Raw genomic sequence first — 27,392 nt, 5'->3', positions numbered from 1 at the left:
TTCAAGAAAAAACAACATAAACGACTTAATTACATTTGATATTTCTCATAGCACTTTTCATTGTACGTCATATCAAGAATAAGTATTTTGAAAATAATTCAACAAGCTAATGTTGCAGAAAATGTGCAAAATATGCTTGTCAAAGCGTTTCGTGGGTATATTCAATCAAAACTACCTTCTTAAGGACAACATTTTATTAAAAAACATATACAGCTTCTGTGTATAATAAATCACAATGAAACCTGCCCTGCAGCTGTAACAAATCCTTCCAAAGAGGCAACCAGATCAGAGGATAGATGCTCATGGGCAGAAGTTCTAGGTACCACAAGAGAATTGCCTTGGGAATGCAATGCACAAACGTTTTCCCATTCTCAGCAGTGACGAAACGAGTGAGAGACAGTGCTCCCCATTGCTGGAAGATGCCCTGTGCTACCTCTGAGTGTAGCAGCCATTTGTGATCCACCAGGCAACGCTGACTGGGTGAATTCGCCCTGGAGTTTAAAGATCCTGTCAGGTGTTGTACACCCAGGGAGATACCCTGATGACTCAGCCACTTCCAGTGATGTATAGCCTCTTGGCACGCGACTCAGGATGCCACTCCGCCCTGCTTGTAGCAGTAACAAAGGGTGGTGGTGTTGTCCGTAAGGACCTGCGCCCGTTCTGTTTTGATGGATGGGAGAAAGTCTTCAGTGCCAAGCGAGTCACCAGCAACTCCAACAGGTTCATGTGAAGGAGGTTTTACGCTGGAGACCAGAGTCCTCTGAACTCCACCTATCCCGATTGCCTCCCTAACCCAGCAACGATGCATCCATCATGACCACTACCTTCAACTTTCTTGAAGTAGACGCACGTGCAGCCTGGCATGGGGAACAATCATGATGCAAGACGCCATCATTGCCAGGAACTGTATAAATACTTGAGCTTGGAGTGACTGAGTGGCTTGAAACTGTAGAATTAACGCCTGAATGTTTCAAATTCTGGCTGCGTTGGGAAACGTGAGAGCCCTTTGAGTATCTAAAGTGGCTCCTAGATAGTTCTGAGTTTTGGCTGGCTGAAGATGTGTTTTTAACTAATTGACTGTAAACCCCAGTTGGTGAGGTAACTGAATGGTTACGGAAGTAAGCTTGCGGCTTTGCTGATACGTGCAGGCTTTGATGAACCAATAATCCAGGTATGGGAAGACATGGTTGCTTTGTCTTCTCAGAGGAGCAGCTACTACCGCCAGACACTTTGTGAAGACTCTTGGGGGAGTGGTGACTCCAAATGGGAGTACCGTGAATTGGTAATGTTGTGCTACCACAAACTTGAGAAATGTGCGGTGAGCTGGGTGGATTGGAATATGAAAGTAGCGTCCTTTAAATCTAGAGTAGACAAAGTCGCCCTTCTGCAAGAGAAGTAGTACCTGTTGAAGTGTTACCATGTGTAAATGGTCTGACTGTATGTAAAAATGTAGTTCTCTGAGATCTAATATTGGTCTGAGAGAGCGGTCTTTTTTGGGAATTAAGGAAGTAAAAGGAATACACGCCCGACCCTGGATGTTGTGGTGGTACTGGCTTTACAGCTACTTTTAGTAGTAGGGAATGTACCTCTTGTTTGAGGAGGAGTAGGTGATCCAGTGAAAGTTTGTGAGACTTTGGGGGAATGTTTGGAGGAGTGTTGATGAACTCCAGGAAGTAACCAGAATCGATAATTTGTAGAACCCACTTGTCAGTTGTTATTGACTGCCACTTTGGTAGGAAATGTGACAGTCTTCGCCCGACAGGTGTTAAGTGGTCGGGGGAACTATTGGCAAGTCACTGCTTTGTAATGGAGGGGGAGGTAAGTTTGTTAGAACCTCTACCTCTGCCTTTGCCATTGTTTCCTCTGTAACCCCATCTGAAGTAAGTCTTAAAGCCTGAGGATTGGTTATTGCCCTTATAGGTGGATGCAGTTTCCGAAGAAGTATTTTTGGACCCTGTCCGATTGAAAGAGCGCCGAAAGGAACCAAGGCCTTGTGTAGACTGAAGGGCTCCCATAGATTTAGCCACTTCATTATCTTTTTTCATCTTCTCAAGTGAAGAATCTACCACTGGCCCAAAAAGGTGTTCCTTATCAAAAGATGTGTTCAATATGGAGGCCTGAACCTCAGGTTTGTACCCTGATATGCGTAGCCGGGCGTGTCTTCTTAAAAGGACACTAGTGTTTACTGCTCTGGCAGATGTGTCAGAACAGTAGAGAGTGGGTCCCAGTGGGACAATTCTAAACAGCACACATAGTTAAACACTAAAATACATAAATACACTTGTGCACCATTGTTATGTTGTTCAATGTTATTTAATCACATTAAACATTCTAAGATGCTTATAAATCAGCAATTAACTTGAAAACAATTGTACCGAATAAGTGTCCCATGTAGGGGGAGAGAAGAAAGGGAGACAGTAGTGTGAATCAGGAGAGGGTTGGGAAAGTGAGAAGGAAAGGTAGTGACATTATATCCATCACACCAATATTTACAATAAAACCGGCTTTTCTAAGCCTCACATTTGAGAAATGTCAATTACATAGCCATGTTTGGAAATGAATTGTCACAGTGATAAAGCACTGTTGAGCAAACTGGCATAGAACAGTGACACAGTCGACATTTCGACCCCCAAAAAACAACGTATGCTGTTTGGATCCGTACACCGGGGTCTTCCTCAGGACTGGGTGTGGGGCATCTAGGAATTTAACAAAAGAAGTTCTTAATATCTAGTGTAATGGACATTTAGAAGTCAAAAGAAGAAACGTAGCTATAATTTACCATGAGCCACCCTATGCTGGATGGTAGAGATGTGGTAGGCGGGCCCGTAGGCTCCAAAAAGCAAAGAGCGGGTTGATGGCACCTGGAAGACATGGTGATGACCATCAGAAAAATATCCCACATATTTAGTTTATGTGAAAACCTGCTTAGAAGAGCAGTCCATCAGACTTACTCAAATACATTGTTAAAGGTTCCTGTCATGAACAGGACAGTCAATTAGTTTATACTAGTACTTAACACAGGCCCAGATGACTAAGTGTAGTGTCTACGACCACTGTATCCCCCTCTCCCTCTGTTCGAAAACCGACCTCGGTTATCCTGTTTAAAGTAATCTTCTTGTAGGCAGGGATAGGTATTCTTCTTGTCGTAGTAACTAATATCCTTAGCTAGTTTCTTGGTTTGAGTGTTGGTCTTTACTGTACTGTCTTATGCCCAGGTCCCAGTGGCTTATTTGGGTTTACTCGTACTTCGTAACTACTGGCAGATGGGTCAGAAGCATCTAGGTAGCACATAATTTTGTTGTTTGAAAATAATTTTCCCTCACGTACCAGATCTTGCGCTTTAGATTTATGTTCTTGGGGTAGAAATTGGATGGGTTGTTCCATTTCATCCCAATGCGCATGGTCGTATCTGACTGGCAACGCTTGTGTATTAGATATGCGCCAGACGTTAGCTGCTTGGGAGGCTACCCTTTTCCCTGAAGAATCGAGAAGCTTTGACCCCTTATCTGGGGGTGGAGCGTCTCCAGTAGTTTGGGAGTTTGCCCTTTTGCGTGCATTGGACACTACCAACGAGTCTAAGGGTAATTGTCCTCTAATGTAGACTAGATCAGATGGTGCAGGCTTATATTGTTTATCCACCCTAGGGGTAAGGATACGTGCCCTGATAGGATCCTTAAATATGTCGGCTACATGTCTGGTCATTCCTTTCAGCATGGGTAACATATGTGTTGACTTTTGTGTGCTGTTCAATGTTTCAAAAAGGAAATTCTCTTCAAGGGATTCTTCCTGGAGCTTCACCCCATGGTAATTGGCAGCCCTGCCTAGCAATTCAATATAGCCTACACTGTTGTCTTGTGGGCTGGGCCTGGTAGGATATAGGTCAGAATCATTGCCTGTGGGCGAGTCAGTGTTGTAGTCATGCCACTCATCTGTAGGTCCAGGCTGACCATTATTATCATCATCCCCCATCCCCATCACCCTGATTGTCAGGTGCAAGAGGTGGTGAGTGCTCAGATGAAGTTGGCACAGGTAGAGACTGAGGAGAAGATGGTGATGGAAGAGGAGGAGGAAGAGGAGGTGGGGAAGGGTTTGTACCAATATTTCTCTTCTTCAATAGAATAGGATATTCCTCTTCAGTATTAGTCCTTCTATTTAGAGTCACTTTAGTGGTAATGTGCCCAGTTCTGAGATGTATGTACAATATTTTCTGTTTCAGGTGCGGTTTTTCGAGCGGATCGCCAAAACTATGGCTTTGGTGCATCAGTCTGTTTCGGCGGAAACGGCTTCGGGGTTGGTGTTTTCGGATCCGAGGTGGTTTTCGTGCTGAGTGGTGAGGATCCGAGCCGGACTTTGGCTTCAATCCCAAAGGCTTTGGCTCAGTACCCGACTTGGCGTGGGGCTTTCGGAGCCAGAAGGCTTTTTGGTAGGCTTCAGTGCCGAGGTAGAAGGTGGGGCGTTGGAAGCGTAGTCTCGGGGCCGACCAGGGCCCGAGGGTGCAGGTTTGGTCCGCAGCCTTCTTTTTCGGTTGACTTGGGATTCGGGGCGAGGTAGGGACTGTACTTACAGTACGTTGTCCACGTGGGATGTCATCATCCTGGTCGGAGTCTTCCTCTGACATCGGATCCGTTTTTTCCTCCTCGGCCCTGATAGTGTCGCCGGCTTCTTCTTCTGATTCTGGCCAAAGAGGTCCGGAATGGAGCTTGAGTGTTGGCTCTGCCTGTCGCGTCGTCAAGCCAGACAGTCGTGAAGCGTCTTTTAGGAGCGGAAAGCCTTGCACGCATCGCAGTCCTGTTCTTGGTGTTCTGATGCTAAACACAGGTTGCACACTACGTGGGAGTCGGTGCGCAGGTATTTCGCTTGGCACAGAGGGCAGAATTTAAAGGGAGTTCGTTCAATCGACTGCGAGGAGAATCCAGGCAGTTAGGCCCGACAACCTACCACAAGCTCTCCGATCGAAAGAGGGTTTTTGTTGAAATAACACGATACACGAAAAAGGGAATAGACGATCGGAAAGAATACCGTAGAGGGAGAGTGATCTACGCACCGAAGCGCAGCGAGTAACATCCAAACTCAATGGCGGAAAAAACAATCTGAAGATTGAGTTGATGGACATGGGCACTATCACAGAAAGGAGAAGTCACCTACCGCGTGACTAGGACGACTTCTTCGAAGAAGAAAAATTTGCAAACGTCCGAGCCCACCACTAGAAGGCGATCTATGCATAAGCATGTGATCTACAGCTCACATGCCTCGACCCGTTTGTTACTGTATTTTGTTTGCCAATACCTAATGCCAAATGTATATTGTAATATTGTTTCTTCCAGTACATGCACATCACTTAAACTTATAACAGATACGGTTTTCACAATCAAAAGTGTCACTGTGTAAAATCAATAGAGCCATAGTCTCCACTACAGTAAAAGGCACTTTCGTTGGAAGCTCATCTGATTGAATTAGGCATTAGGCTCAGAAATTGATTTATTTGCAGGGCAAGTAGATTTCTGTAGCGTGTAGTACCTTTAAAAAAAATATTCCACATCTCTGCTACATCTTTCGGTGGAGACTCCGAGGTTCCTTCTCACCCTTCTCGGACTAAGGTGAGTGGATCCTGCACTGGGTGCCCATACAGAAGATCCATGGCGCCTTCTGCAGATCTCTCTGTAGGCAAACAAGAGGCCTTGGTTTTTCTAATGCCCAAGTGTCTTGCCAAGGGCACTTCATGGGCCAGTGACAACAGGAAATGCCTGTGCGCTAATAGAAACAATAGCCTGCTGCTAATTCCTGCCTCAAGATTTACAGGCTCACTGTAAAGTAGGCCAAGCTGCCAGCCAACATAGTATTTCACAACCAATACTCTGCTGACCTGCTCATGTCCCCAGCGGAAATCTTCCAGGGTAGGCCTCCAGCAGCTAACAACCCCGGCAGCTCTGAAAGCCACCCAGACTCCAGGACTGGTCTAGCACATGCATACCAAACATACACACTGCAAAGAGCTACACACTAACTTGATGTAGACCAACGGTGAGTTTAGGACAGCAGTGGAACTCTACATGGGTGTGCCTGCAGGCTATACTCCAATGACACAGAAACAAAGTTCTGTTTATTTATAGTAATCACTACACAGTGGTTTTTTTTGTATCTTACTTTTAGAGTTTTATATAGCGCAAACTAGACCCTTTTGGTTGACAGAGTGCTTTACAAGGATAACAAAAGAGGGTATGATACAAATGGAAGGCAATATACATAAACACGGTGTGAGTTATGTAGGCAAAAGTTACATAAGAAAATGGTAAAGAAAGATTGGAACACATTCATTCATAAATACTGGGATGGGCAAAAGTCCAATAGGTGCGAGGACAGTGTATAGATGATTGGGAAATGGAGGAAACAGAGTGGATCACAGAGGTATGGACAAGGCATGATAAAATGGAATAAGCAGACAAGCAGGAAAGCATTGCACATAAGGAGAAGGATGTATGGTGTCAATGTGATATTAACGTATTGGATAGTAGAACTGTTACTTCTTTCCTGAAGATAGACATGGATGGGTTGCATCTTATCTCTGGAAGGAGAGAAATCCATATTTTAAGGGCAATTCCCAAAAAAGGATTGATTGAGGGTTTTCTTTTTGTTGAATTTGTGTGGCTTTAGGAGTAGGGAGCTTGTGCTGTTGGAAGATCTGTATCAGTCAGATAGGGTCAGTTTCTTGGTCAGTTAAGAGAGGGTATTGTGGTGCAGCACTTATGGGCCATGCAGGCAATTCTGTGATGTATCCTAGCCTGAAAGACTAGCTATTTCAGTGATTGGAGGTCAGTGGTGAATATTTATTTTTAGAGCCAGTGATGAGCTTAGCTGCCGCATTCAGAGTTACCTTCAATGGTGCAAGTGTGATTTTTGAGAAACCCATAAGAGTAACATTACCATTGTCTAATTTTGATATCACACGTGCTCGCACTGCAGTTTTGAGGCCTGTCGCTTGGAGGAAAGGTTCTAGTTTCCTTAGTGTATGTAGTTGATGGTTAGCTCCTCTGGTGGTGGCACTGATATTCTTTTGCATGGAGACGGCATTGTCCAAGATTATTCCGAGGGATTAAGCTGAGGCAATGATGTGTGGGGCAAATTTCAAGGCAGTAACATGTGGGAGGCAGTTTTTGATACTAGGGGTGATGGTGGGAGTGTTATGTTCCAGAGTTAGGCCCATGTAGCAAGGCAGCTTATTCCCTGTATTGTTCTTGAAAATAAAATTTCAGCAGTGACCTTTTGCACACATTTGGATGTATGACATTGTTGGATTAGTTTCTCTGAAACTACTTTGTTTCTCATCCAGCTTTGAGCAACATTATCACGATGCCTTGAACATCATATAATAGGCCTCTCTACGCACAAGGTACAAAAGTCGTCCTATCTTCATCCATGGGTCAAAAACGCTATCCAAATAACCATAACATCGCTAATCTAGCACACACGTCGCAAAGTCTGCTTTTTATTATCATTAATAGGCATTTCGATAGATTGGTAGAGGAGGCACTTCTGCTGACACCGAATGTCCCTGCATGCTCAGAATTCATCACGCATCGATCTGACATTCCGTGAGGTGTGCCCAACTCGAGATAAAGACTGGGTCCTTCAATCTATTCGCTCAGGTAATGGGATTGGATCGTCCCTTGGGGGATTATTGGCTCTACACCTACACACACTCAAGCTACCTTTAGAGAAGGGTTTGCATAGTAGGTGTGAGCTCAATTATGGTCTTGTTTTATACACATCCATATATACCATTTTAGCACCATGGTAGAACTATATCTACTATTTACTCTGTTGGTGCTAATCACATTCAACTGCTTCTGTCTACTAATCATTGCGGCACATGTATTTTATGCAAGAAAAACAATGGTTCAATAAATATTATTGAAAACGTCCCACTTTGTATTCTCTGTATATTTCTCTGAGAACAAGTGAGCACGAGTGACTGAGCGAAAGGTTCTGTACTGTTTCCACGATTCCTGAGGAATCAGGGTTGTTCGGTTCAGTGGTTGCCAGAAACTGTTCGCTCCCTGGTAAGTTAAGGGCTTACAGTGGCACTGTGAGCTAGCTGGTCTAGGCCAACATATCCTGAGGGGGTGTCCGAAATCAGTCTAGGCACCCAGCCCTTAGTTTATGTTGTCCAAACAATACGCAGATTCTACGATTAGTAGGAACTACACGACAAGGTGCAGCCAAAACTGGTTAGGCACTTATTTAATGGTCAAATCGGAGTAGTTCAGTCGTGCTTTCTCAGAGAACCCATCTCACATTAACCGGAGACGTCCGTAGTGGTAAAAGGGAATCCGCCTTAGCTGAGTAGGTATGTCCTTTGTATTGACTGTAGATTTAATCAAGCTTGAAGCATTAAAAAATATTGCCATATTGTACAAACAGTATCTCAATAAATTCATTTAAATAAAAAAAAAGTTTACTTTTCATTTCCAATGACCGAACATAGCGAAGGCGTTGGAGTTCAAGAAGATACTGTAAATATTTCAGCAAATTGCGGACTGGCAGTTACTATGAAATTATTAAATCATGGCCTCCCGGCAATGGGTGGAGAGGTTACCTTTGTGGTTGAGGCACACGAAGCATTAAGGACGAAGGTATTTTATTCTTGGGTTACATAACCAACTGCAGACGCACGCAACTGCTTCACACTTACATTGAAGATGAGACACCAAAGGAATACATTCCATACGTGGACATAGAAGTCCTGTTAACTTACCAAGAGCATATAAATTGGTTTAAAAGTGCCTCCCCCACACCGTAGAAAACATGAGGCTCGGTCCTGCCGCCACCGGGTGTCTCCCCGTGGCGCATCCCGGCTAGACTCCTCAATCACAAAGACCGTGACACAATACTAAGATTGGCTAGAGAAAAACAGGAGCTAATATACGAGGGGAATAAAATCTCAATGTATCCGGATTGCACAATAGCGGTGCAGGAGGCATGGAGGAAATTCCTGCCAGTCAAACGTAAACTCCAGCAAGCCAACATCCAATACTCAATGCTATACCCCGCAAAGCTTCGCCTTCAATACCGAGGAAAGACGCACATCTTCAACTCTCCACAGCAGACTCAGGACTTTTTAAACAAGCTGAAGCAGCAGTCACCTTCTGCACGAGACGAAGAGATGTCCTTAAGGCGTTAGTCCCCTGTTCGGGAAGAAGACTGACAAAATACACCAGAAAGGTAATGTCCAACCATATGCATACTGAACTGACACGCCTCACCCAGAGCAGCTCCCTGAAGCATAGAACCGTACTGTTACTGTGACTGACAGCCACCTTCAAAAACTTGTACTTACATAGGAGAGGTGGGTATGGGCGATGCCCCAGTCTCACTAAGATGGACTTTCCGGGCACACCTGCTAACTAGCTAGTGTAGACGCCCTCTCTACTGCATTACCCCATCGGGAATCCCCTGGACAATTCATTATGATTGTTTTATGTTAGTTAATTGGGTCGTGTTTCTTAGTTGGATGGGTTATGTCCCAAAGGACCACCATATAATTTCCTAAGCTTTAATAAGGTTCTTGCAACTGCCCACCCAGGTACTGGGAGGACTACAGTGGTCTAAAGAATATGGATTAAACCAAAATACCAAGGAATGTATGTGGGAGGGTTTCTATCCACCTGCGGGACTGAGTTGTGGGTGTGGGCAGGGGGACAGACGCTTTACCGGGGATTTTTTATGATATTGTGCTGTTAAGGTAAATCTGATGTCTACACTGTAATGCATCATCATTAACTTTATTCTGTCGTTAAGACCATCAAAGTGCATTAGTGTACAAAAGTATGGTAAATAAAACAACATTTTACATGATAAAATTGCAAGCCAAAGTAGATGATGTTATTCATACAACAACAAGCATATTAAAGCCCAAGCCATTATGGAATATAAACAAATTAAAAGAACTGGCTTCCAAGGTATTAAAACCATACAAGCTAAAAACACATAGAAAATACAAAAAGTGCTGGTGCATAATTGTTGGAAGTGCAGAATAGCTCAGTTCTCTGTAGATTGTACATGAGTCATAAAATACCATGATCATAAGACATCAAGTACAAACTGTAATGCAAATAAGCACGCCACTTTGCACTCCACAGAGGCAACATTCTCCACACCACAATCGTGCAGATACCAAAACCAAGACAAATGTAAATGCAATGCTCACATACAATTTCTTAACGTAGAACGTGCGGAGATTACGTGACCCCGACAGCGCAGACCGATTCTGGGCAACCTAGACAGGCACCAAACAAGTGGCCATGCTCCAAGAAACATATCTCGATCTGAAGAAGGCGCCATAATTTGGAAAAGGCTGGGCAGCACACAGTTGCTTTTCAGCATACTCCACGTATGCCAGAGGCACTGCCATCTTAGTAAAGGCCGGCATCAGATATTGTCCAATAGGAGAACTCCGGGAGCCACAGGGCAGATATAGCGTAATGTGGGGTAGATTGGTAGATCACGCGGCCACTATGGTCTGTTGCTACAAACAAACACTGATGGCGCAGCATTTTTTAGCAAATTATGGAGTCACATCATAGAGATAGGCTCCACCTCCGTCTTTTGGGGAAGGGACTTCAATATAGCGCTAGACCCACTCACGAACCAGTAACAAGCATTAACGCCAACGCACACACAGGCAACTAAACAAGTAACAGATATTATCAAAGATCACCAACAATTCGATGCGTGGAGAACTCTACATCCATTACACACGGAGGGTACCTTCTACTCAAGTGTACACTCTAGCTGGTCCAGAATAGATTTATGGCTACTTTTCAAAGGCTTGAACACATGGCTCCACACAGCAAAACACTTGCCACGAACATTCTCGGACCATTCCCCTGTGCTTCTGACCCCGACCCTGCCATGCAGAGAATCGCCATACAGATCCTGGAGATTACAACCTACTGCCCTACGCGACAGCGCTTTCAGCGAGGAAGTGCGACAGGAAATTGAGGAATGTTTTCCCGCAACCAAAATAGCGTTCTAAATACTAGCGAGCGTTTGGGAAAGCTTTAAAGTTACAATTGGAGGGACATGCATAGCCAAGAGCGGGAGCATACTATGACCCGTCAGGTGGACCTTACAGTCAGGTGGACCTTACAGTCAATCGAAAAGCGCATTAAACAAACAGAAGAGAGCATAACTAATGATCCCACCCCTGAACTGAAGACGCAGCTTTAAGAACTACTAACAGGCAGGTAGTAAGATGGCCGCTGACCAGGAGTCCTAGACAAGGGCTCCGGGATTTGGGATCGCCAATACTGGCATAAATCCCTGAATATCCCGACTCTACAGCCCAAGACCGCCAAGACTGTCGACCCAGGACACGGAAGACGAACGAAGAAGAGGATAATGAGATTACCTCCATAGGTGAAGTAGCAGCCTTGCAGCGTCCGGGCTGAGAGTGGACTCGGAGGCGCCTGGGCAGGGACGACATCGGCTGACACCTTGGAGACGATTGACGGAGCAGGCAGGGAACGGCAGACTCTCGGGACGATTTGAGCAAGGTCCGATCCGTGAGAGAGACGAGGCGGCTTCACCGGGGCCCAGGACGGGGATCGGAGATCGAGCACAGCGGCGAAGAGGTACAGACACTCGCGCTGCTGCAGCGCAGCTCCACAGCGCCCAATCCTCGCCCCCCCCCCCGCCGTCGCATTACGGGATGGACCGGGAAAGTGAGAATAGTCTGCAGTCCGCCCCGCCTGACCTTAAAATGGCGGCCAATGCGGACAATCAACAATAAACATTTGACATACAGCGCAGAGGATCTGACACAAGTATCCACACACTTGTGTGAAGAGCGGAACTCGGCTAGATTGGGTGCAACTACAGAGGAGCGGAGTCTCTGCAAGTTTACATGCATCGGCAGTCAATCTAACTAACTAGGGGAAAGCCAGGGAAGTTGGACCAATCAACGAGGGAAGCTGGACCAGAGAAAGAAGTGGAAAGTGAGAAAGGACTCCCTGCCTGTATATATAAACAAACATAACGGCAGCCATCTTACAAGGATTGTTTTTACACCAAATAAAGAGCAGAACAAATATCAGCCGGCGAATAATTAATAAGCACTCTTAAATTACAACTACTGGAGGTAAATGAGGAATAATTATGCAAAAGAGAAGCCATATCCAGTACTACTCAATGAAACTATAAATGCACGATTCTAGATCGGGGATTAAAAGCAGCAAGAAATAACATCAGCAGTGGGGCTACCTGGAATAAAACGGAAAAAGAAACACCATAATACATGCAGAACGGAGCTAAAATGAGCAAAAGATACCCAGAATCGACTGGCTTGAGTGCCCAGAGTATAAAATACCCCAATAATTTAACCAAAAATGCAGCTAAGAAGTTTAAACACGACTACCTGAGGAAAAACCCGGATATACTATTCGCAGACCTATACTTTAATGCAACTAATGGTACGAAAATGAATGACCTCATATTCTATACATTCAGAGCAGCTAAATGGCGCAATGCCTTCACGAGGATGCTTACCATAAAAACTACGAAAAACATTCCTCACGGCCTAAAAATGTCAACCACACCGTCACAAAGATGCAGAGCCGAACTTAGCATCACGATATATAAATCTGGAATAGTGCTGATACAAGCAGCAAATCGAGATTTAGAGAGATTTGCCAAGACTTTCCTATCGATAAAAGACTCAATGGACGACCCGAGCAACCAACCTCTCCTAACCCCACCAGTAGACACTCTAGACACTCACGATGTCACCATCAAAGACGCAATTAGAACCAGGAGTCATCATGCACCAGCGTCAACACCAGCGACTACCCAGGTAAAGTTAACTGGTCTAGTAAGGCCAGCACCAGAGAACACGACTAGAAGAACTGAGAGGTCTACCCATCAAACAAACAAAGAACATTACCAACGCCTAAGAGAAGAATAGTCCCTACTCCTGAACCATGAGGCCCATCAAGTAGATCATACATTGGCAGTGAGGGTAGTACCACCTAACAACCAGGAATTGGAGGAGACAGAAGATATCAGCCTTCCTACATCCCAAACCCTCGCCAGCACTATACCAACTTCGTACACACCTCAACCAACAAACGAACTCCCAACAACACAGGGCTCATCTAACTCCATCAACCTCCCTACACCTCACGCTAATACAACACCAGCGGCTTACAGACCCTCACCCTCAAACTTGATCCTACCAACCCAGAACATATCCAGCACCAACGACACACCTAATAGAGATGGAATAGACAATCAAAAAGAGAAGATAAAGAAAATGGCAGCGCAACTAAGAACCGTTCCAAAAAAGAGAAGAGTTGAGCGGATGTACAGATCGGCCGCCCCAAAGAAATCTCACCAGAACAAGAAGGACTTTAATAAGCTTCAGAAACTAGTGAGCAAGCTAGCACAAGCCACTATGAATACCGTACAGGCGTTAGAAAAAATCGAAGAGATGACGGCGAACACTCACGCCAAAGTCACGGATATCCAAAATCTTGTTCATTCCTCACATAGAAAGAGCAACGAGGCGGACATGCGTTTAAAACAGAGAGACAACCGACCAGACAGGACGAAATCATTATCTAAAGAGGAAACGCGGGACTTAATCCGAACATATGACCTATTGGACCACAAGGAAGAAGAGAGAATCAAAACAGTCCCACTAGACGTTAACAGAACAGCGAGAAAAAACGACAGAACATCCAACCCCCACAATTTACAACACATACAGCTAACACCAAATGAAGCCGAAAATGCGAACGCTAGTAAAAATGAAAAACATCTATCCTGTCTACTACTCAACTGCCGATCAGCAACCAAACATGCATCGGACATAGCGGACCTCATCCTCAACAAGGACATTGACCTGGCAATCCTTACAGAAACTTGGCTTACGGAATCCTCATCCCCAACCATGGATCTGTTGATACCACCGCAATTCAACGTTTTGAGACTGGATAGACACGGAAAGCTAGGGGGAGGGATAGCCTGTATTCATCGATCTGACATAGAGGTTAAACAAATTCAGGCCGACCCACTTGAATCCTGTGAGTATCTTGGTCTTAACATAAGATCAACTAACACTCAATGGTGCAACCTGCATGCTTTCTACCACCCACCAGGAGATAACACAAAGTTTATAGCAGAGTTAATGGAGATCATAACAGCCAACTCTAATGACGCTGCCAATAACATATTTCTAGGCGACTTCAACCTGCACTGGGAGAACTGCAATGACAAACTGGTCAACATGCTTAAAGGTTTCCTCACTGAACTAAACCTCACTCAAGCGTGCACACTGCCCACACATTCTAAAGGAGCGACGTTAGACTGGATAATCTCAAGAAACAAAGTTGCAACAATCCACTCCATAACACCATGTGACTGGTCTGATCATCACGCCATAACATTCATGATACCCACAACGAGAAAAGGTAGGACCAGGCAACCTTTCAAGACCAAAAAATGGACTCGAGACACAAAAGAAACAAATATGGAACTACTGGTCGAAAGCTGTGAAAGAGAATTAAAGCCACCCAACAACCTGGAAAAAGTTAACGAGCTGACGGAACACTACATAGCAACTGTTGAAAATATCGTTAATAACACCATGCCACTAAAATTGAAACGAATCTCAGAAAAGACCAAAAACCCGTGGTTCAACGAATCACTAAATGAAGATAGACGCAAATTGAGAATGGCAGAAAGAAAATGGAGGCAACACCCATCATCTCCTGAACTGGAAGCCCTCAGAAAAACAAGGAAACAATATAATAAAAAGATCATCAACTCAAAAAAGGAATTTATAAGAGCAGAACTCGATAATGCCAAAAACAGACCACGAAAACTATTTGAAATCCTAAAGGAGCAATCAAACAAACTAGCCAAAACAGTGCAAGAAAATTCAAAAACACCGCTAAGCTGTGATGAGTTCTCCACATTTTTCACGGAAAAGGCCAAAGCCCTCGAAATAGAGCTTAAAAACTCGGCGTTGAACCTTCCCAACGAACCTCGGTCTACTAACGATGCCAACTCTACAACGGATTGCACCATGACAAAAAACAAGGCGAGCTGGGAAACATTCGAACTGTACGACCAACACATGATTGCCAAGACGCTCTCAGGAATCAAACCTAACAACCACTACCAAGACCCTCTGCCTGCAAAATGCGTAAAAGAAATCAATCACATCCTGATTCCAATATGGACCGAAATAATAAATGCGTCACTGTCACAAGGGATCCTTCCCGACTGCCTAAAAACAGGTCAAGTCGTTCCCATAATCAAAAAACCCACAGCAGATACATCAGATCCTAATAACTTTCGCCCAGTGACCAACATCCCTTTACTGGCCAAGTTGACTGAGAAATGTGTGCAGAACCAACTGAGCAAACACATCACTAAATTCTCCTTGCTAGATGAATGCCAATCAGGATTCAGAGCAGGGCACAGCACTGAAACAGCGATTCTCCACATTACTGATGACGCATTACAGGCCCTTGACCAAAACCAAGCATGCTTACTTATTCTCCTAGACTTGTCATCGGCATTTGATACGGTAAATCATGAAGCATTACTGACCAGGCTACGGGACAGGATGGGAATATCGGGAATAGTGCCGAAATGGTTCGAGTCCTTTTTACAGAACAGAACACAGCGCTTCCTGGTTAACCAATCAATCTCACTTCCTAGCCCTATCGCAATTGGAGTCCCTCAAGGATCGACACTATCCCCAGATCTGTTCAACCTATACGTCGAACCACTCACAGAAATTCTCCAAAAATCTCAAATATCCTATCACATGTATGCTGATGACACGCAAATTTACGTAAAGATCGGATCCATAAAAGAATTGGAATTAATGAATGAGACACTAAAAATGGCACTTCAATGGTTAACGGCAAACCACCTGAAGCTGAATGCACATAAAACAGAGTTCCTACTTATCTCTCCACCAAGGAGCAATACAGAAATAAAGGAATGGATGAAAGTCATGACTGCGCTAAACTGCACCCCAACCCTTGTCAACTCAGCCAAATCTCTAGGAATCATCTTAGATGAGAATCTAGACATGAAAGCCCACATTAACTCAATGGCGAAAAGTGCCCGCTTTCACTTGAACTACCTAAGAAAATTGAAACCCTTCATCACAGAGTCAGACCTCAAATTGGCAATCCAATCCTTGGTTATCTCGAGGATTGAATATGGGTGCACCACCTTGGCTGGACTACCAAAAACGTCCACAGCACCATTGAAAGCCTGTCTTAACGCTGCTGCAAGACTTATCACCGGAACTAGGAAATATGACCATATATCCCCGCACCTGAAAGCATTAAACTGGCTACCATATGAAGCAAGAATCCAAATGAAGATAGCATGTATCACACATAAAGCATTACACGACAACACCCCAAGATATCTAGCAAAGAAAATTCAGTTGTCTGGTGGCAACCGACCATCTAGGAGTGCTGAGGAGCTGCTACTACGACCAGCCTTCTTCCGAAAGAAAAAAACCTATGAAAGAGCGTTCTCAGGAGCGGCCCCCAGAATATGGAACTCACTCCCTCCAAACATCAGGAAAATCCAGAATCTGGTAACATTCAAACGGGAAGTGAAGAGCCTGCTGATGAATAGATACATTACTTAGTGGAGATCACTGATCATGGATCTGCTGTACTACTGCCTTAGTTCAGATCAGGTACGCCATTAAAATGGGAAGCACAGACAATAATATAATGGAAGACGTATGAGAACAACCCAAAGGCCGACAGGAATGGATATTTGATTGGACAGGAGAACAGCATCTTTCTCGAACCTTTACCGTGCTACCTCATATCTGTTATATATACATGTTTTGTTATTATTTAATCATAGAATATTTACTTACGTTAACGTCACATGTGTTACGAATATATATATCATCTACCTCACTGCGGTTGCTTGCTGACTGCTTATACATATGTTAACCTTTTTCCTTTCTTATTTCATGTTAAGCGCTCTGATACCCACGGGTCTTGTTCGCGCTATACAAAACTTTATAATAAATAAATAAATAAATAAATAAACTAATAGATCATACAGCCGAAGCAGAGCGTGAATCCAAGCTTCTCTGTAAATACCACACAACACGTGCATATGGGGAGGGTGAACGCCCTGGCAGAGACCTAGCTGAAGCAACAAGGCCTCCCAGATTTGCTAATCAAGTCTTAGAGAAAGTAGACGAGGAGGGAAAATGGCATATAGTCTCACAGGAGATACTCGACATCTTCACAGACTTTTATTTTATTTCTAATCTGAGGCCACCATACAGATTAATGGCCTATATTCCGCCTGATTCCCATTACCAGAGGCACCCGACAGGGATGCCCCTTATCCCCATTACTTTGACCTGGTCACAGAGCCCTTAGCGGCTAAATTAAGACAACACCATGGACAATATACAATACCCTAAACGACTGATATTAGAGTCACTACACGCTGATGACATCACTCTATACTAAAGAGAACCACAGATCAGCCTCAATCCCATTCTGCGGGAATTTATTAGGTTAGGGAACCTCTCCGGGATGAGCATAAACTGGGGCAAATCACAAATATTCCCCCTCACTCCCAACACAGCAATATTCCCTTTGGAATTCTCAGAGCAATGGTGCAAGTCTGAAATTAAATATCTAGGTGTGTTAATACAGGGCCGGTCCTAGGACTTTTGGGGCCCTGGGCGAAAGGGAAGATGTGAGGCCCCTCTAATTGGGGACATCCAGTGCCAGCGTTAGTGCTGGTGGCCGTCGGTGCGACAATGTTAGTTGGTCGCCTCGCCAATGAGCTCCTTCGCTATGAATTCCCTCACTACCACCCTGTAACAGTGCTCCTCAAGTTATGCTATGTAGATTTATTCTATGCAGATTTATAAAGTAGTTAGCCGCCTGAGGGCTTCCCAGTGCTGCGTGAGTCGATCGCCGTGTATACTAGCGTGATTCTGAGGCGGTACATGTCTAGAGCAAGTGGGGCAAAGCCATGTTTTAAGCATTTTCTTAATCTGGTCCATTTAGTTTCTGAGATCAGTGGGCATAGCATTCCAAAGCTTAGGGGTCAAATGCGAGAAGGATACACACACCCCAATCTGATCTTTGGACCTGTAGCAATCAAGCATTGTAGGATGTTAAGTCCTGCTAGGATTGTAAGGTACCAGGAGGGTCCATTGTAGTTGATTCCCCTATGCACCAAGGAAAGTGTCTTAAATTCTACCCTTTCCTTCACTTGAAGCCAGTGCAATTTTTGCTGAGGTATGTTTGGGAAGCTTGAGGATAGTCCTTGCTGCCACACTTTGGGCTAACTGGAGTCTCTTGGTGATATATTTGGGTGAACCCATATACAGGGAATTTCCATAGTCCAAGCAGGAAAAGAATCAGCACTTGGGCCACTATTCTCCTAGATTGTGTAGGTAGGAGGTCTAGGATTTTCCGTAGGGTTCTGATAAAGCCAAAGCAAGATGCTGTAAACGTTTTTACTTAGGCCTCCATAGATAGGGAGCTATCCAACCACATACCTAAGATCGTAATGGGGAGGGGGAGAGATTGGTAGTGCCCCCAGACACTCTGGCCATCCGAGGGTTGTTTGCGGTGTTGGCTTGTTTCTTAAAATCATCAGCTTGGCTTTGTTTCCCTTCAATTTAAGTGAGCAGTTAGCCATCCATTATGCAACTTTCTCTAAAAAAGGGACTAGTTGTTGCAAACCTTTTCCCAGGTAAAGGGAGACTGCCAGTTGGGTGTTGTCGGCAAAGGAGACCATCAACTCCTAAAATTCCTTGACGATGTCTGCCAATGGACTTAAATAAATGTTGAAAGGTGTAGGCCTCAATGCAAAGCCCCACGGAACCCCATACTACTCATTCAACAAAGCCCAGCATTACATTCCACTGTTTAGTTGGAAGGCTCAAGGAACAGCTTGGCGTCAAAAGATTACAATCATTTTCATTATTTAGAGATATTTCTTTACAGCCTAGCGCATGAGCATATATTCCACAGTCAGATATTAAAAATCGATGACTTCATGTCAGGAAACTGCCCTGCGATCAATACTTAGAAGCGGGTGTTACAATCTCCTCTAATGAGGACAACTGCGTTTGCTAACCTGATATTAAAGGTAATTTAAAAAGCTCTGCCCGGTAGTGATATGTGGCAGACCAGTTATTTTTGGCACATGCCAACCCTCTGTTCTGGCCCGGAGGTCTATATACTTCAGACCTGGCAACTGAAATGGTGCCACTGCATGATGTGCTGTTCCAGTCCAGGTTTTTTCTTTGATTTCTGGGGCTTGTTGTCTTGCTTTATAATGGCATGAACAAAACTACAGGCACCAGAAATCAAAATAAAAACTTGGGCTGTAGTAGCACATCTTGCATGGCCCAGGGAAATTTAGCAGGTGGCCCCTTAGTGACATACAACCAACCTCCAAGCCAGCCTGTTCTCGCCCGACGCCATTATATGTGTATTAGAAAAAAATTACATCCTATAGCCTTTCCTTTTACATCAGCAAGATTGTCACATAGATCAATTTGTAAAGTCCTCTCACTTTGCACTCAGAGAAAAGAAAACAATCTCTATGTTAAAAGAATAGGCAGCAATTTGTCAGAACACATCCCCAGATATTTGATGTCTGTCTTTGAAATTTACAGGCATCTTTATTGCTCATTCACCTTCCAAACTCCAGCATTTTAAAGTTAGGGGTCCTGCAGCTGCCCCCCCCGCCCCCACGCTCCTACTTCCAGCACCTATAGCCTTCTTTGTCTCCTATACGGCATGTATTTATTTCTTTACACTTTTCCTTACCTCCTCCTGGTCTAAGCACACTGTTTCCCCATAGTCAGAGTGTGTTGCTGCTATTTACTTCTCTCAAGTATCCCCTTTGCTTTCCTCTCTCAGCCTCCCTCCAGCATCTTGTCTCTTTATCACCTTTCTCGTCCTAACACAAACTGTCTCATGTATGAAGTCTTCCCATTTCCCCTCTATTGCTATATGTTATCTTCACACTTTCGCTCCGCACACCCCCATCCACTTATCTCCTAAAGGGCAGGGTACACCACAGACCCAGATGTTAACACACACAACAAATGTGACAATATAAAAGCAATAATTCAAAAGCATCTTTATTGCTTATTTACCTTTGGAAAACAGCAGGGTTATTTAGGGGGTGCTGTAGCACCCCACTCACCCCTATTTCCAGCGCATGTGAAAATTCTCTGGACTGCCCACACAGCAAATGCACCCACAAGTGTAAAACTCGCTGTGTTACATGGACTGTGGCAGTAAAGTCAGGCATGACTCAGTTCCAGAACGTGAGGATATTTGCAGTTTTATATTATGTGAACTCAGCTCTAAGGCATTAGAGAGCTTTACATGATCGCCAGTTACGTTACAAAAGGACATTTTCATTTTTTAGGGGCGTGTGGAAATAGTGATATGCCCAGAATCACAGGATGTTCAGCAGACGCTGGGACTCTAACCTAGTTCCTCAGTTCTATTAAGCTGCTCGATGCGCACAAAGCCCTGGGGAAAGTGTTTAGTCCCATGGGCTTCAGAGCCATACTTTAGTGCTACAAAGTTCAGGAGATGGGGTGGGGGCCCTACCCTGGGTGTCAGAGTTCTGAATAATGACTGTATGTCCCAGGGCAGGGGCCCCCAAACTTGGGCTTAGAGGTCTGATCCATTGCTGCAGGGCACAAGGGGCCTCTCCTACCCTGGGCCTCTTTGCGCTGGATAAGGGATGTGAGGCCGAGAGAAAGGGGCCCCACACTTGGGCCCTGATCCAGTGCATGGAAGCCCAGGGAAGTGGGGGCCACCTCCCCCGGGCTTAAAAGAGGTGTGGTGCTTTTACTATAAACTTTGCCCAGCCACGGCTTCTCCCTCTTCTACTGCGCCGCCACTCCACACCTATTACATTTCAGCCGATCCTGAAAACAAAAGGGCCATTTGTTGCTTGGAAACGCAAATGGCACCTTTTCAACAGAGCACAGCCTGGCCCTTGACCTGCTCACACACAATAGTCTTCCCTGCTGTTCCAAGACCCCATGCCATTCTTTCCATCCCTCCATGCCCGTAATCCCAGGACTGACACCACGCCTTTAGAACTGCTCAGGTTTAGGCACCTCATTAGCAAAATGTAAAATTGCAGTGATCGGAGGGGAGGGGGGCCTGACTTTAATGAAGCCTTTCACGTGGAAGCGAGGCCCCATGTTTTTGAGCTGAGCGCGAGGCCCTGGGCGGCTGCCCATACTGCCCATGCCTAGCGCCGGCCCTGTGTTAATAACCCGGAACAGAGAGGAAACACGTTGTGCTAACTATGGAACTGCAATGAAATCAATCACCAACTGGGTGTCGCGATGGATCACTTTGCCCCTCTCATTGGCTGGCAGAGTGGCCTTAATGAAAATGTTTATATTGCCCAAACTCTTATCTCTCTTTACAAACATTCCTTACTATCCGGGAGGCCCCTTTTTCCACACACTTCGCTCATTACTTATCAGGCTGACAGGGGGGTGGGGGAGGTGGGGGGGGAGACAGCCTCGTGACGCAGCCATTCACCCACGGCGGAATCGAAGCTCCTGATATGAAACTCTATTATCTCAGTGCCCAAGCACATTATGCTGTGTACTGACTCAACCCACCACCATTCATGTCACATCTCGCCAGCCCCGGAGCACACAGCTTTTCAGGGAGAATTAGAATACTTAGTTCGCATCAACTGACTGAGTCACACGGACGGTCTGCACTAACTGAAACTGATCTTCGTCGCACAAGAATTCGAAAGCTCCTCACCTACGGAGGATTTCGAACCATCATCCTTCACAGATAGCGGCCATTTTTTACGCTGCCCCACGACCAGGTCCAGGTCCTGAGGAGAACCCTTAAATCATCAGGGTTCGAAACGCATTGACTGTCAAGTACAGAGGATTCTCAATGGGGTGTGTCATTAGGAATTAGACAAATGTGGTTTCCTCCTCCTAAGCAATACCTATACGAAGTGTAAATTCTTGTCTCATACCACAGGCAGGACAGCAGGCATAGCCTTGTGACGAGATAGTGTCCGCCTAGTGTGCAATGTGAAATCTAGGACTGGTTGAATTGGCATACTTGCATATACATTTTTTCATGTAATAATGGTTTTGTAGTATGTCTTGTTCACAACATATGTGAACCACCTACACTGCCGGTACACGTGTCCCTGGGAGAATCAACACCCCGATATGCTAATGTTCACTGTATAGTACATAGCATGTGACGATATAGACCTGTATGTAGTGTATGCCAAACTATCATGCCATTGAACTGTATTGCTTGCACGCTGTGATGTTTCCATGGTTATAATAAAAATAATTGTTTTTTAAAAAATAATGTGGGTGCGCTTTCATAAAGCTGGAATGCAAACTCTTTGATGCCCAATGCGTCATCCAGCTGCCCTCCCTACACTCCCTTTTTGCATCAACAGTTCTGAGCTTACTTACGAGTGTTGCCTGCAATGAAAGTGCACTTCTTGCCTGACTGGTTCTCACATTTAATTTGTCCCAGTAACTGCAGAAAAGCCTCCTTCTCGTTAGCAGCACTTGCACCCAGAACATAATGGGCAACACGCACTGTACCCACTCTTCTATTCATTGGCAGTCACTAGATGGTACAAATAAACTGACTAGTCCACTTTCTCCTCAGTTAAAGAGCTACAGCTTTCTGTGACAAAAAGATCTCTCCTAATACAAGAAAAGGAGGCCCAGCAGATGGGGAGTTATTGCGGTATGGAGCAGCGACCCCAAAGAAACATCAGGATTTTGTTTTCTTTTATTAGAATTCCTAGCATAAATTAAATTCAATGTTGCCTGCTGTGCTAAAAGCTATGCTGTTAAGAAGTAAAGTAAAACACCCTTGATGGCCCTCACCACCTCCCATATCGGTCTGCAAAGACAAGTGTGAACTCGAGTTGAGGCCTCCATGTCATATTGGATGCTGGGATAGGAAAAGGCACAGTTATTGCTCAGTTCGGGCTGACTAAATATCGTGCTGTATGTGACAATTGGCAATTCAACAATTTGTGCTGGAATGGGGAGTCTTGCAGCCTTTCAAGTTCTGAGGAGCAGTGCAAGCCAGCCTGCACATTGTTTAGAAAAGTTTTTTTAAAGGTGAAGAACTGGTCTACAGCTGGCCTCTGCCATTGGGCCTCATGCAACAGTTGAATGCTCATCTTCCCAATCCTACCCATTTTGCCGATATGACTTCTGGTAGCCATACACCTATTCCAGCTCCTCATATCCAGTCCTACAAATCATGAAATGTCCCTAGGTATAGTCTAGCGCTCATTTATACATGTACATCTAGTAGATCTTCTCTGGGAATGTCAAGTTGTTTAGCTGAAACATGCAATTGTCCCTGGAACATACTGCACAAACATCTCCTTATGAAAGCATGCTCCAAACGAAAAGTTATGAATAAACTCAGTTAGATGATTGCAGTAGGGCCCTGCAAACACTGACCTTTGGACCAGGAAACACTTCATTTTGCTTCAGTTTAATTGTCATTTCTGTGTAGCCAGAGCAGCTTCCAATTTGGACGAGAGCAGAGGGGGTGTTCCCTGTAATCCGGCTTTGAGATTCTGTAAACAGTGGGTGTTCGTCCAAGATTGAGCCTGACGAGGACTCCACCTTCTAGGGGGAAATGAAAACAAACCTCAATATTAAACTCATAATGCTCAACCATAGGTAAAATTCACACAGTCCCAAACCGGGTATCACAAATAATCCAGTACAAAGCAGGAATTAAAAGTTATTGGGACTGGACTGAGGGTAAAGTCGGTTCACATATCTTTACCACCAGTTACTTTTAAGGTGTCTGGCAGATGTGATTCATTAATATATATGAACATTTGCATAAGCAGTACTAAAAAACACAATGTAATGATATTAAAAAGTGCAGAATATGACAGCTTGAATAACTTACTTACCTTTGGTAAGGCTGTTTCTGGTGGATAGTCTGCATCAGTGTTTGGTAAACATGTGCATGGAAGCCTACGGTGACGCTTAGCAGATGTCCAGGAGTTGAACTCCATAGGTTAATGCAGCAATTACAGCGTTGGCAGTGGTGGACAAGTTCCTTACCTTAGGTAATGCCTAAGGCCTTCAGGAGGTTGTTTGTTTGCCAAAGCCAAACACATTTTCATGCAGAGGACAATCCAATGAAAGACGGTCATTTTGAGAAGAGCACGACTCTTCCTTTCTCCAAAGTACCCTACAAAGAGTTGGTCATCCACCCGGAACTCTTCAGTGAGATCAAGCTAGAACAGTAATGCTCTTTTTGGTTACAGTCTATGGAGTTGCTTTTACTCCTTAGAAGGATGCAGAGGAGCTTGGAAGGTGGGCAAGGTGATGGACTATAAAACAAAAACAAAATTAAAAAATTGCTTTAAATGGAGCGGTGTCACCACTTGGGGCACAAAAAAAAAAAGACCTAGTCCGAGCATTACCTTGTCCAGGAAGATGGTCAGGTAGGAAGGCTGAGAGGATTGAGCCTGCAATTCGCTCACCCTCCTAGCAGAAGTTATTGCCACTAAGAAGGATGTTTTGATAGTAAGCAGCCAGAGGGGGCAATTATGCAGTGGTTCAAAAGGTGCATACATCAAATAGATGAGAACCAAGTTAAGGTTCAAATGGACCATGATAAATGGTGAGGGGGGAAACAAATGTGTAAGGCCCTATAAGAATCTAAGTACATACAATAGGAGATTTAACAAGCATTGGCATAGCCAATAGGTCTCGCCTTTGGGACCTTATAAGTGTTTGCCAGACCTAATGGCAAACAGCTGAAGCTTACTCTAGCCACACCTAAAAACTGGGACTCGCAATGGCTATCAAGATGTTTGGAGAGGGAGTGGGGAGTTTAAGCATGACTTAATATGTCAAAAAGTAATATCCGAAAGCAGCCATAGTCTGAACAGGAATGCCAAGAAGCGCTACAGGCTCAGTGTAAGCCGCTGATACACGATAAATGTAATTGGTGAGAAGACATGTGAGAAGTTATTTACGATTCTAAGAAAATCCTTACAAGGGATCTGCCGATCTCACAAATTGGTCCTAACGAAGGCTTGAACCCTCTGGGGCAAACAAGGCCGAAACATGTTGACCTCACGAATATGATCCTCAGGATAATTTACACATTCCCAGAGAATTACCACCTTATTTTTAATCTTACCCCTTTATTCTACACACATATTAAAAGCTGTTTATTGGATACAGGAGGTACTTTTAACTTTTATTTTAAACATGGATCCAACCAGTACTATCCCACAAAAGGAAACAGTGCTCACATAGCGAAGCGAGTACCTAGGTGCAAAACCCAATGATGACGCCACCTGATACTACACTATAGTGGTGACCGCTTAACATGACCAGTGGCAAATATTGGTTGAGGGTTTCTGGTAGAAAAACAGATACCCCAGGACACCGCACAACCTGTAAGGTCACTCTCGTTTGATTAAGATAAGTTACATTAAAGGGAGAAGAGTGATAATTACAAACGCTTCTATCTCCCCCCATGTTGATTATTTGCAACCCTTCAGAGAGCCCAGAGAAGAGCCCTGCTGGGCCAAAGAAATAATGAACAGAAAAATGTCAGAGAGGGAGGCATGCAGGGGGTCAACTGAATGTTTGCCATCTGCATGCATATACCAACCTGGTGGAGGGACGCCTGGCTGCCAGAATACCTTTGCAGACTTCAGGAGGAAGATAAAAAGCTGTCAACTGTTGCCGCTCAATCTCCGGGCAAGGAGACGAATCAGAATATCCTCCCGAAGGGGTAGCCTGATCGGAGGATCGATGCTCATCTGCAGAAGCTCAGATATCAAACTCTCTGTGGTCAGTCTGGAGCCACAAGGATGACTTGGGCCCAGTTGCTCTTGATCTTCTTGAGCACTCTGGACAGGAGTGGTATGGATGGAGAGGCGTATAGGAGGCTTGTGCTCCACTCGAGATGGAAAGCGGTGTCAAGCGAGAGCCGCCTAGGAAACTCAAACGCGCAAAACTGCTGACAATGCACGTTCTCTTCAGAGGCAAATGGATCTAACAAAGGCTCTCCCCACTGCAGAAGGAGACCTTGCACCACTTCCGGATGGAGACGCCACCAACGGCTGAACTCGTCCACCCTGGCGTTCAGGGAACCGGCCAGGTGCTGAACCACCAGGGATAGTCCAGCCAAGTCCAGAAGCATAGGGCCTCCTGACAAAGGTTCCACGGCCCCATCTCACCTTGTTTGTTGCAGTACCACACTGCGGTAGTGTTGTCTGGGAACACCTGATGTAGCCTTCCTTTGAGAGATGGAAAGAAGGCTTTCAGTGGCAAACAAATTACTCGAGGCTCCAACAAGTTGATGTGGAGCCTGGCTTCTGCAGGAGACCAGAGTCCTCTGATCTACACCTCTCCCGAGTGACCGCCCCATCCCAGAAGTGACGCATCTGTCACCACTGTGAGATATACTTGGGGAAAGGAGAAGGGCCTGCCTCTGACTCAATTGCGGTTTGTCAGCGACCACTGTAGATCTTTCGCAGTGCCTTCGAGATTTGCACTAGGTCAGCAAGATTCCCCTGATGCTGCGACCATTAGAACTTCAGATCCCACTGCAGAGTTTGCATGTGCCATTTGACATGATCTAACAGCAGAATGCAGGACGCCATGAGGCCTAGCAGCCTCAGAATCAGTCTCACCAAGATCCAGGATTGATGCTGAAACCTTGTTATTACATCCTGAATAACCTGGACCAACTGCACTGAAGGATAGGCCAAAGAACTGTACCATGTCCAGAACAGCTAAGATGAAGGGGAGCGTCTGAGAGGGAGTCAGGTGTGACTTCGGCACGTTGATCGTGAACCTTTAAGAATGCAGGACATTCGCCGCTGTGTAGAGGTCGGAGACGACTGCTTGGGGCGAGCCTGCCTTTCCACAACCAGTCATCGAGATAGTGGGAAGACTGCAACTCCTGATCTCCGCAGATGGGCTTCACCACCGCCATCACCTTAGTGAACACCCGCGGGGCACTGGTGAGGCCGAAGGGGAACACAGTAAACTGAAAGTGCTCATGGCTCACCATCAACTGCAGGGCGGTGATATGGAAATAGGCGTCCTGCAAGTCCAACGCTATTATCCAGTCTCCCGGGTCCAGGGCAGACATGACCTGAGCAAGAATGAGCATCTTAAACTTATCTTTTCTGAGGTAGTAGTTGAGGGCTCTGAGGTCAAGGATAGCAGTAAGGCCTCCAGTCCTTCTTTGGAATCAGAAAAGAATGGGAATAGCAACCACAGGCTATTTCTGGCCCGGGGAACCCTCTTTATA

At 45.0% G+C, this 27,392-nt stretch overlaps 1 protein-coding gene across 1 annotated transcript in view; it reads right to left on the bottom strand.

Annotated features, from left to right (window-relative positions):
* The window catches only part of LOC144783273 (autophagy-related protein 2 homolog A-like), a 397,715-nt gene that overhangs the window by 217,012 nt on the left and 153,311 nt on the right, over positions 1-27,392 (bottom strand). Inside the window, exon 6 of the mRNA XM_078662337.1 lies at positions 23,549-23,719. Coding sequence (XP_078518463.1) covers positions 23,549-23,719 — 171 coding nt within the window. The remainder of the gene's footprint in view (positions 1-23,548; positions 23,720-27,392) is intronic.

This window comes from Lissotriton helveticus, chromosome 9 (genome assembly GCF_964261635.1).
Source record: "Lissotriton helveticus chromosome 9, aLisHel1.1, whole genome shotgun sequence".
In the NCBI taxonomy this organism is placed as follows: domain Eukaryota; kingdom Metazoa; phylum Chordata; class Amphibia; order Caudata; family Salamandridae; genus Lissotriton; species Lissotriton helveticus.
The sequence above is the reverse complement of the archived record's forward strand: the minus strand, read 5'-3'. Positions and strand labels throughout refer to the sequence as shown.